This window comes from Miscanthus floridulus, chromosome 5 (assembly GCF_019320115.1).
Source record: "Miscanthus floridulus cultivar M001 chromosome 5, ASM1932011v1, whole genome shotgun sequence".
Classification (NCBI taxonomy): Eukaryota; Viridiplantae; Streptophyta; class Magnoliopsida; order Poales; family Poaceae; genus Miscanthus; species Miscanthus floridulus.
Window position 1 is genome coordinate 131,606,947 of NC_089584.1, and position 12,105 is coordinate 131,619,051.

Genomic DNA, 12,105 nt, shown 5'->3' on the forward strand with positions numbered 1-12,105 from the left:
CAGTGCTTTTGTGTCTCAGTATGGCGGCAGCAACAGCCGTAGCGGCTGGCTTCAAGTGCTACCGAATAGGCCCGATTAGAAATACAAACAAGTTTTGAAAGTCACACGGTTACGTAGAAACGATGCTTGCATATTTCTTATGCCATCATATCACCTAGTATATTTTAGGCATACTAGTAACCTAAGTGCTAGTCAATGAAATCAATTGGACAATCCAGGTCATCGCTGCACATGACATGCTAACGTGGAGACACCATCAACTACGTGTTAAAATAACATAGACGCAAATCAATACGACTAGCAGTAGCTTTTGACTGTTTTAAGGTATAGATTTTTCAGTCAAGATTTCACAGAAGATCAAACGCGAAAGAGAGAACATCTGCGTCTGCTCAATCTCGGTTTAACTCCTGCCTCTTCGTTTAAACAAACTATCTTCTTCGACTCCATGAAAAAGGAAATATTTGCCGAGTTCATTTGCATCCAAAGCAAGCATGATAGTATGCTAAAGGCACTGAGAAAAATATCTGATGAAGCACGCACAATAAATAAGATAGCAAGACCGCTGCAATTGCAATTGCTAACCTCTAATAACTGCGTACACACGGACGGCGACACGGCCGCCGCGACACCGCGTTATGAGCGTCCGCTGCTGTGCCTGTGCGTGCGCCTCCTGCGTGTGGCAATAGCAGCGGGCAGCGGCAGTTGGTCACCGTGGACGTGAGCCTGCAGTGGACTGGAGACTGGACCCTGCTTGCCGCAGCTCCGCGGGTGGAGTGGACGCCCGGCTACTGTCTGTACTCTCCATTCTCCAAGAAGGCAAAGGAAGAGCACGGCTCACCCACCCTGCCCATCGGCCATCGCGTCCTCTCTCTCGCTTCCCCCAAATCCACCGATTTCCTTCGAGAGGTCAGGGCCTCTGCGCCCGATTCCGTCCCGCCTCGCCGATCCACCCGCAGCAGGTGTGTTCCCTCGCGCCAATTTCCGGTAAGAATGCGTTTCTGTGGAGAAAATCTCTGGTTTTGCGCAGAAATTTCGTGCCTTTCTGCTGACTTGGCGATTTCTCATGGCTTCTGCAGGTGGGCGGCTTCACCGACTGGAAGTTTAGTACTGCGGTTGGAACCTTCGTTCCGAGCTGGTTCATTTTCGCGTGGATAGGTTTGGTACGGATGGGAGCCGGCGGCGCGGGGATCAGGAATGTTTGGGTGCGTGGGAGGTGAGAGCCGCCGGTGGGCACTGGGGGATTAGGGTTTGGTTGGAGAGGGACCAACGAAATGGGGGGCTTTTGCTCCAAGGGGTCGGCGGTGGACAAGTCACCCAGCGACACTACGCTCGGCCACGGCAGGGTGGTCGACCACCATGACCGTCTAGTGGTGAAGGAGGAGAAGACAGCTGTGGCGGGGGAAGCTGCTGCCAAGAGGATGCAAGAAGAGCAACATCAACACCAACAGCAGCAGCAGCCAGCGCAGCCACCTCTGCCTGTACCGATGTCACAAGTTGCAGTGCGTGAAGCTTCCACAGATACCACTGCAGCACCATGGGATGGGGTACCACCACTGGCACGGTTGCCATCGCAGAAGTCGGGGATGGGTGTGGCGAATAAGGCAAGTTTTCAGTACTTACTTTGGTGCATTATAGCTGAATCAATCGTTTCTTGCCTCGTCTACTGAAAAACTGAAATGTTTTCTTATATCAGTGTATTTTGTTCTTGCTGATAATGTTGCTTAGGGATTAGTGCACTTTTCTCATGGGAATTTTGAAGTTTATTTTTTCTGTAGCATTAGCCTTTCATGATATCTTGAACTAGTGGATGATCTACTAACATCTTTGTGTGAATTTTAATAAGTCTTCTTTGAGTGCTTGGCAGCAAGGCACTTGTTATTCTCTGCTATAGTGAATGTTTTTGGATTTGTGGTCACACAAGAAAGGACCAAGCAACTAACCAATTCAGCCCAAAAGCTTAAGCTGATGGGGAAAGGTGGACAATTCATTTATACTTCAACACCCCGCCTCACGTGTAGGATCCCTCAGGCCTCAAACGTGCAAATAGGAATTGGCTGCAATTAGTTTAGGAGTATTTAATTGCGTCCGCCAGGATTTGAACTCGAGAGTCGAGATATTTTGCCCTGATATTCAACCCAAAAGCATAAGCTAATGGAGAAAGGCGGCCATTTCACTTAACTTCAACATATGGGCTACTGGTACTGCCAATTGAAGAAAATCTTGTGCAACACCAGTTGAGATGGCTTGGACTTTCCAACAAAGACCTCACTGGTGCATAGCGGGATCCTTTAATATGGGGGGAGGAAGAAAAAAGGTACTTGAAAGGATGGAATATACCTAAAGATTTGTCCGTGGGTTGAAGCGTGTGGGTTTGGCTATTCGCCAACAACAACAACAACAACAACAAAGCCTTTAAGTCCCAAACAAGTTGGGGTGGGCTAGAGTTGAAACCCAGCAGATGCAATCAAGGTTCAGGCACGTGAATAGCTGTCTTCCAAGTACTCCTATCTAAGGCTAAGTCTTTAGGTATATTCCATCCTTTCAAGTCTCCTTTTATTGCCTCTACCCAAGTCAACTTCGGTCTTCCTCTGCCTCTCTTCATGTTACTATCCTGGCTTAGGATTCCACTACGCACCGGTGCCTCTGGAGGTCTCCGTTGGACATGTCCAAACCATCTCAACCGGTGTTGGACAAGCTTTTCTTCAATTGGTGCTACCCCTAATCTATCATGTATATCATCGTTCCGAACTCGATCCCTTCTTATATAACCGCAAATCCAACGCAATATACGCATTTCCGCGACACTTATCTGTTGAACATGTCGTCTTTTTGTAGGCCAACATTCTGCACCATACAATATGACAGGTCTAATCGCCGTCATATAAAACTTGCCTTTTAGCTTTTGTGGTACCCTTTTGTCACATAGGACACCAGATGCTTGCCGCCACTTCATCCACCCTGCTTTGATTCTATGGCTAACATCTTCATCAATATCCCCGTCTCTCTGTAACATTGATCCTAAATATCGAAAGATATCCTTCCTAGGCACTACTTGACCTTCCAAACGAATATCTTCCTCCTCCCGAGTAGTAGTGCCGAAGTCACATCTCAAATATTCAGTTTTAGTTCTACTGAGTCTAAAACCTTTGGACTCCAAAGTCTCCTGCCATAACTCTAGTTTCTGATTCACTCATGCCTGGCTTTCATCAACTAGCACTACATCGTCCGTGAAAAGCATACACCAAGGGATGTCCCCTTGTATGTCCCTTGTGACCTCATCCATTACTAAGGCAAACAAATAAGGGCTCAAAGCTGACCCTTGATGTATTCCTATCCTAATCGGAAAGTCATCCGTGTCTCCATCACTTGTTCGAACTCTAGTCACAACATTATTGTACATGTCCTTAATGAGCCCGACGTACTTCGTTGGGACTTTATGTTTGTCCAAAGCCCACCACATAACATTCCTTGGTATTTTATCATAAGCCTTCTCCAAATCAATAAAAACCATGTGTAGGTCCTTCTTCTCCCTATACCGCTCCATAACTTGTCTTATTAGGAAAATGGCTTCCATGGTTGACCTTCCGGGCATAAAACCAAATTGGTTCATAGAGACCCGTGTTATTGCTCTCAAGCGATGCTCAATAACTCTCTCCCATTGCTTCATAGCATGGCTCGTCAACTTAATTCCCCGGTAATTAGTACACCTTTGAATATTCCCTTTATTATTGTAGATCGGTACCAATATACTTCTCCTCCACTCATCAGCCATTTTGTTCTATCGAAAAATATGGTTGAACAGCTTGGTTAGCCATATTATAACTATGTCCCCAAGGCATCTCCACACCTGGATTGGGATGCCATCCAGTCCCATCGCCTTACCTCCTTTCATCATTTTCAATGCCTCTCTGACATCAGATTCTTGGATTCTCCGCACAAAGCGCCTATTGGTGTCATCAAAAGAGTCATCCAACTGAAAGGTTGTATCCGTATTCTCACCATTAAACAATTTATCAAAATACTCTTGCCATCGGTGTCGGATCTCATCCTCCTTCACCAAGAGATGCTCCCTTTTATCCTTAATGCACTTAACTTGGTTGAAGTCCCTTGTCTTTCTCTCACGAACCCTAGTCATCCTATAAATGTCCTTCTCTCATTCCTTCGTACTCAAACGTTGGTAAAGATCCTCGTACACTCTACCCTTTGCCACACTTACAGCTCGCTTTGCAGTCTTCTTTGCCACCTTATACTTCTCTATGTTGTCCACACTCCTGTCATGGTACAAGCGTCTATAGCATTCTTTCTTCTCCTTAATAGCCCTTTGGACTTCCTTGTTTCATCAACAAGTATCTTTAGCCTCGTCTCCACTTCCTTTGGTTACTCCACACACCTCTGAGGCCACCTTCCGAATGTTGGTTGCCATCTTCTTCCACATGTTGTTTATGTCCTCTTCTTCCTTCCAAGAGCCCTCTTTGATAACCATTTCCCTGAATACCTCTGATGTCTCCCTTTCAGTTTCCACCACTTTGTTCTTTCAATCTTAGCTTGTTTATCCCTACGGGCACACACCTGAAAACGAAAGCCTGCCACTAAAAGTTTATGTTGAGAAACAACATACTCCCCTGGTATCACCTTGCAACCCAAGCATGCTCATTTGTCCTTTCTTTTTGTGAGGATAAAGTCAATCTGGCTAGAGTGTTGTCCGCTACTGAAGGTCACTAGATGAGATTCTCTCTTTCTAAAGAAAGTGTTGGCTATTATCAGGTCAAAAGCTACCACGAAGTCTATAACTTCCCCCCCCCCCCCCCTCCTGATTCCTACTACCATACCCAAAACCTCCATGAACTGCCTCGAAACCTGCGCCTGTAGTACCTACATGCCTATTAAGATCTCCTCCTACAAAAAGCTTCTCACTACTAGGTACAGCTCTAATCAGGTCATCTAAGTCTTCTTAGAACTGTCTCTTAGCACTCTCGTTGAGGCCTACTTGGGGGGCATACGCACTAATTACGTTCAAGACCATATCACCAATGGCAAGCTTGACTAAGATAATCCTATCTCCTTGCTTTCTCACTCCCACCACACTATTCTTGAGGCTCTTATCGATCAAAACTCCTACTCCATTTCTGTTCGCAACTGTCCCTGTGTACCAAAGCTTGAAACCTGTATTGTCCACCTCCTTCGCCTTCTGACCCTTCCATTTAGCATAATATATTTACACGCCTCCTCGTCGCGGTATCAACTAATTCTCTTAGCTTACCTGTAAGCGACCCTACATTCCAACTGCCTAAACGGATCCTAGTTGGTTCGACTAGCTTCCTTACCCTTCGCACCCGTCGACTCAGATGTGAAGACCCTTGCTCATTTTTCACTACACCCGGGCGCCGATGTAGCGCGCCACTAAGGATGTGACGACCCGATCCTTGGTCACTTGACACCGTGCCCAGATCGCGACACGGCGCGTCACAGGGGTGACGACCCGGCCCTTGCTCATTTAACACCATACCCGGGTTCCGATATGGCGCGTCGCTAAGAGGGTTACGCTGTGGGAACTGCTGCACACTTGTGAGTGATTGAGAGTGCACATCCTTCAAATCCATTGCAGTTTATGCTGTTTTCATCTGCATCCTTACCACTTTGCCAGGATGTTGTTGTAGTTTTTCCCATTTATCGCCACACTACTATAGCTTCATGACTTCGAGCCATTCATAAAATGAATTGCTATGCTAAACCTTGTAAAGATGTAATATGTGCGAGCTTTTATCATTGCTAAATTGAAATGTTCACCCTTAACTATTTATCCATGAAATGTTCAAAAATTCTGCTCGGTCAGAGAGATCGCCAGACCCTATGCCACGTTTGATGTTTTATTTCCTTGTTGAAATAGGTTTCAGAAGTAAGCTCAATTCTGGGTAGAGCTAGTACTGCTGGCCTTGGAAAAGCAGTGGAAGTGCTTGACACACTTGGCAGTAGCATGACAAATTTGAATATAAGTAGTTTTGGATCAGGCACTACAACAAAGGGCAACAAAATATCTATCTTAGCATTTGAGGTTGCCAATACCATAGTCAAAGGTTGCAATCTAATGCGCGCCCTTTCAAAAGATAGCATAAAGCATTTAAAAGAAGCGGTGCTTCACTCTGAAGGTGTTCAGAATCTTATATCCAAAGATATGGATGAATTACTCAAGATTGCTGCTGCTGACAAAAGGTTAGTGAATAATCTCTGATGATTTTATAAACTACAACAGTTGTCTGAACTGTTTATTTATTTTATTTAAGTAGCTTCCACCTGGTTATATAGAAAAATTGTACTTGAAGTCTTGAACTTGTTTTTATATGCTTGTAGTTACTGAAGTTTTTGTTTGGTCCAACAGGGAAGAGTTGAAAGTGTTTTCGACAGAAGTTGTTCGCTTTGGAAATCGTTGCAAGGATCCTCAGTGGCACAACTTGGATCGCTACTTTGATAAGTAAAGTTCACTTTGGGCCCCTGCAACCTATAGAGGCAAAGGTTTTAGGGTATTGAAAAATAACTCAGCGCTTTTATGCCATCAAACTCTTTCAGGTTGGCATCAGAACGGACTCCTCAACATCAATTGAAAGAAGAGGCAGAATCAGTAATGCAGGAATTAGTGACTTCTGTTCAGTTTACAGCTGTAAGTAATATTTATGTACCTTGGAAGCAATGCCATGTAGTGACATTTGTCTATCAGCTTAATAACTGTAATTTAGCAGACTGTAAACAGCAAAACATAAATGCACAATCAGTCTTAAGATTTCTCAAAAGATTAATTGCATATCCTATGAAGAGGTAGAGAGGTCAGAGAGTGGTCTCAAATTGTTAGTATGTCACTAAGGTTATGCTCGCACTCTTGAGTCTCTGACTAAACTGTTCTTTCAATCAGTTTTATGCGTGAAATAGTAATGATCTTAATATTCGTCTGCCTTTAGCCACGAGCATAATTTTATCCAAACTTAGCTGTCACTTCCTGGCATCTATCAGTTCTGTTCTTTTCAGCATTTCTTTTCTCCAAATTTATAAACTTTATCATCTTTCTAACTTTTAGGAACTATACCACGAAATGCATGCCCTGGATAGATTTCAACAAGATTATCAGCGTAAACAGCATGAAGAGGATGGTTCAAGTGTTGTGCAAAGAGGTCAGTTCTTTTACATGACAATATAATGGAGTCATCTGTAAGAATTACATTGAAAAAGAAACAACTTTTTCCTCCTTTGGTTGGTGCTACTCATGTTTCGTTTTTTTATCATTTGAGAAAAGTTCATCTTGAACAAAACACTCGGGATTCAGGTCATTAGGGAAATAAGAACTTTAGTTTGAACATAATATTCTTGATGTCTTCTCATGACTGACTTTGTAGGAGACGCACTTGATTGATGAAAGTTGTCCATTTGACTTTGACAGTTCCATGCATGTATAAACACGGTCAAGGTCTCTTTCTTATGTTGTCATGTATCACTGTCAACTGTCTCCATATTTGCCGTTTGGTGAGCCACAGCTAGTGTATTTTGACCAATATATCCAGGGCTAGATGATTCACCTGACACTCAATTGCACCTGACAAGTCCAAATGAGCCATTTTTTTTTCTTGCGTCCAGCACTTCTTTTAAGGAAGGGATATAATCAAAATTTGTTCTTCTCAGGTTGAACAAAATGAAAATCTTGCAATAGAAGATTGTTCTTCAGGTTTCCTGATATGATGTAGATTTAAAGTACACTTAGCAACAGAGACTGGATTTGTATTTGCTCCTTGTTAACACGAACCTGAGTTGTGAATAAGAATAATACCTGGCAAGGGAAAATAATTCTGAATTTCCAGTACCTATTTCTATCTTTGAACATCGAGCATTAGTGTAGCTACTGCTACTACTTGCATCACTTAATATTTTGTCCATTTAAGTTCTTCCTATGCTATTGATGTAATCTATTCTATTCCAATCCTTTTAGTGGATTGCCTTTATTATCTTTAGCCGTGACATTTAGCCTCTTCCCCCCTCTTTTTTCTTTTGTCAAAATATATTTTGCCCTTTTGGTATGCACCTCTGATACCTGCCAATTCAGCCTGTATGCTGTTTGATGAGTATACAGTTTACAGTGTTTTGTTGTTGTCGTTTGATAACATTGCTGAATGTGGCTCTGTTAATTTGCAGGTGATAACATGCACATACTAAAGCAGGAAGTGAAAAGCCAACGCAAGCATGTTAAAAGTTTGAGGAAAAAGTCTCTGTGGTCTAAGAATTTGGAAGAGGTTGGTATGCAGCTTTATTTAACTGGTTAGTATGGTTGCATAATTGTGTAGTTAGAGTTAACAATGTAGTCTTAAGATTTTAGTCAAACATAATGTCATGGCCCTATTACTGTACATGCACATGCTGCTGGCCCAATTTACTGTAGCACTCGTGACTAGCGCATGTGGGCAGTGATGTGGAAGCTTCCTGTGCCTTGTTACTGGCCTGTCGAGTCTTCTAGAACCTTCTATGTTGTAAGGATCAGATCTAGGGTGAAGTTAGCTCTCTGTTTCATATAAAGAGAGGAGAGTCCTTTGAATGAAGGAAGCAGGAATTAAGAGGTAGTATGCTCTTGCTCTCTTATCTCTTTGTGGTCGATCCCTTATCCATACCTTAGCCGCCACCTAATCCCACTTGCTGGCCTCCAACTCCTTCCCCAATAGACCTAGGCCGTGACACATAATAAGAAAAAAAAAGGACCTAAAATTCCTCTTCCTAGAGCATATGAACTGATAGCTACTGCCCAACCAAATTGGTACTGGATATATATTCTCTAATGACACCCACTGGCTATGCTTTGTTAACTGTAATAAGGGCCCATTGAATTGAGGGCTATATGTTTTTCATTTGTGTCAGAACTTTTAGCATCTCTCTTTGCATGTGATACATCTATAATCGGTTTTTACCATATAATAGACTATGTGCTGTCAGCAACTTGTAGCTCTAGGAAAGCATTCAATCCTGTTCTACTAATTCAAAAAATAATATTTGTTTCTCCTAGGTCATGGGAAAGCTTGTGGATATTGTGCACTTCTTACATTTGGAGATCCATAATGCATTTGGGCGTTCAGGTAATAACCTTTGTGATTTCTTATATGAAACTTTTGTACATATTGAGCTGTTGGCTAGTTTATCATCTTGATTGCTTTTCTGCTGAAAGCAATTATGAGCTACGTAATTAACACATCTTGTTACTAATGTGTCGTAAGTTATACTTCAGTTTCACCTTCTCACTCTAGGGGCACAATTTTGGGCATTAGCGGATACCACAATAGGTCATATCATTTTGGCCAGAGTGAGAACGCCTAAGAGAGGTGTTATGCATGTATATCCACGTGGGTGGCCTGGCCTTTTAGTGATCTTTTATTGCATGATGTGACAAGAAAATCAGTTCAAGTTCTTACAAATCAACCTTCCTGGTTTGTCAATCCACTGGCATTTAGCAGGCCTCGTCACACTACCTCTTAAGGGACCATGCTCATTGATTTTCTTGGTTACAAAGTGTATGAAATATTCATCTTGCTGTACACTCAGCATGGGTTTCTTAAATAAAACATGGATGCATTTCACTCCTTGGTTGAGCTGTCACCTGTCATACCTCCTATCCCAGTCTTAGGGGAAACAAGCTCACAATTGTACTTGCACCTGTGGTCCATGAACACGGTTGAACTTTTTTATTATGTAATTTGCATATAGTAGAAACATAATCACAATTATGATTTAAATTTTAAATATATTATGATTGTTTTCTTCACCAGTACTGTATTTATCATTGACTGAAAATTGTCATCCTAACACTATGCAGACAGTGAAGAATCACAGGAACCTACCAAGCGACGTAATAGATTGGGTCCAGCAGGCCTTGCACTGCATTATGCCAATATCATCAGTCAGATCGATACTCTTGTAAGTTCACAGGCTCCACTGTTCTATTGTTTTCTCTGTGTCCTGGATATAAAATTCAATAGGTCTTTCATTTGTATCGGAAAACAATTCTTGTGCATTGCTGACGCAATTTTGTCAATGTCAAACATCCATTACTCCCCAATATTTTAATTGAAGAAATGCAACTTTTCCATGAGGATGGAGGATTAATGTTACAGACCTACAGTTCATGGGGTAGTGCTTGTAGTTTTGTGTGCCACACAATGACACAAATTGAATTTGTTGTGCTAAGAAACTCAATTTGACAAGGGTTGATCAATTGACAGGTTTCTCGTTCAAGCTCTGTTCCTCCAAATACAAGGGATGCATTATACCAAAGTTTGCCACCAACCATAAAGTCATCTCTACGTTCTAAGCTACACTCCTTTGGAACCATGGAAGAGGTATGTGGGATGGCACCCATGGCTTGAAAAATGAAAGTAGGCTGTAGCACTCAACATCATACTATGTTTGTTACATGTAAGCATGTAATTGTAAGTTTAATGCAAACTTTTGCTGGATTTGTGTAGCTTACTGTTTCTCAAATCAAGGCTGAAATGGAGAAGACCCTGCGGTGGCTTGTCCCTATTGCAAGTAACACCACCAAGTAATCTAAATTCTAACTACCTTCATAACATGCAAAATAGCTAGAGGCTTCTGCTTATCCCTTTTTGTTACTGAATTTTTGATGATCTGTCCATACCAGGGCTCACCATGGTTTTGGTTGGGTTGGAGAGTGGGCAAGTACTGGGTTGGTATCTGATTTTGCTCATTTCTAACAGGAAAGTTATATGGCTAGAACATTGGAGTAATGATCCTTTTGTCTTACACAGGTCAGATGTGAACTGCAAGCCAACTGGGCAGATGGACCTGACCCGAATTGAGACACTGTACCATGCTGACAAGGACAAGACTGAAGCATATATCCTCGAGCTTGTTATTTGGCTTCATCATCTTATCAGTCAATCCAAAACTGCAAATGGTGAAAGGTCTCCAATCAAGTCTCCTGTTCGGTCTCCTACACAAAGAGGGGCCTCAATCACATTGTCTCCAAACAAAAACAGCAGCAATTCATCACCTCCTCTGACGCAAGAAGATCAAGATATGCTAAGGGATGTCAAGTACAGGAAATTCATCCCTGGTATAAGCAAAAGCCAAGAGTTTGACACTAAGGAAAGGCATAATAAGCAAAGCAGGTTAAGCAAAAGTAACAGCCATTCACCAAGCAGTGGCAACCGTAAAGAGGTGCTATCTATCAGGAGGCTGCTTCCTGTGATCGACTTTGAGATCGACCGGACAAAAGCCCTTGATGTGATCGATAGAGTCGATGATCTGAGAGTACAATGATGAACATAGATTAATCAATGCCAAAGTCTGAAAATGCACCCTCAATCTATGATCCTGAAAATCAAGATTGCTTGAAGGATACAAGTAATCAGCTGAGCTGAATTGGCATGCTGTCAGCACTTCTGCAGCAATGTGCCTGCTAGAGATGAACCGGCATCATGGTGCCAGTTTGAAGGTACCATGTGGGTTAGAGATGGGCCATGGGCGCATGTCCTGGCCAACTTTGTATGATATATGGCAGGGTTAATGGGAAAGTGAAATTTTATTGTAAAAAGGGATTTGTTGCGTTACTTAGTTCATGTACAAGGAATGCAAGTTTTGAGAGGGGGGAGCATCAAAGATCTGGCTGTGTTTCCTGCTGTTTTTTTAACCCCAACAAATCCTTGGACATAGTGATCCCGCTTAGCTAATCAACATCGCTTGTAGTTAGGCCCCGTCTGGGAGAGCTCTGCCCCTTGATTCTTCAGCTCTGCTCCCTGATTCTCCGATGGAGTGATTTCATTGGATTCATAGGAGGGAGTCAGGTGGGGGGTGGGGGGCTGATCAGACTGATGGAGTGATTTCATTGGATTCATAGGAGGGAGTCAGGTGGGGGAGGGCCTGATCAGAATTGATTCTCTGTTGATCTCCAACGGAATATATAACAGGGAGCAGGGTGAAGCTAATTTTTTAAGCTCCCAGCTCCTAGTGTAAATGGAGAAGGGGTGGGTGTGTGTGTGGGGGGGGGGGGGGGGGGGGGGTGGCTGTTGATCTCCAACGGAATATATAACAGGGAGCAGGGTGAAGCTGATTTTTAAGCTCCCA

The 12,105-nt window shown here is 42.9% G+C and overlaps 1 protein-coding gene across 3 annotated transcripts; it reads left to right on the top strand.

Annotated features, from left to right (window-relative positions):
* The first annotated feature begins 649 nt into the window (after positions 1–649).
* Positions 650–11,660, top strand: LOC136450803 (protein PSK SIMULATOR 1-like). Of its 3 annotated transcripts, none has more exons than XM_066451420.1 (13): positions 651–984; positions 1,077–1,601; positions 5,888–6,210; positions 6,377–6,469; positions 6,565–6,655; positions 7,067–7,160; positions 8,173–8,270; positions 9,032–9,101; positions 9,836–9,936; positions 10,242–10,358; positions 10,485–10,561; positions 10,661–10,705; positions 10,788–11,660. In XM_066451420.1, exons 2-13 carry the CDS (start codon positions 1,272–1,274, stop codon positions 11,299–11,301), a joined length of 1,953 nt encoding a protein of 650 aa, XP_066307517.1. In that variant the 5' UTR covers positions 651–984; positions 1,077–1,271; the 3' UTR covers positions 11,302–11,660. The 3 variants fall into 3 exon arrangements, with proteins under 3 accessions (XP_066307520.1, XP_066307517.1, XP_066307519.1); XM_066451422.1 differs by having other exon boundaries at positions 651–959; XM_066451423.1 differs by lacking the exon at positions 10,661–10,705 and having other exon boundaries at positions 650–984.
* The last annotated feature ends 445 nt before the right edge of the window (positions 11,661–12,105 follow it).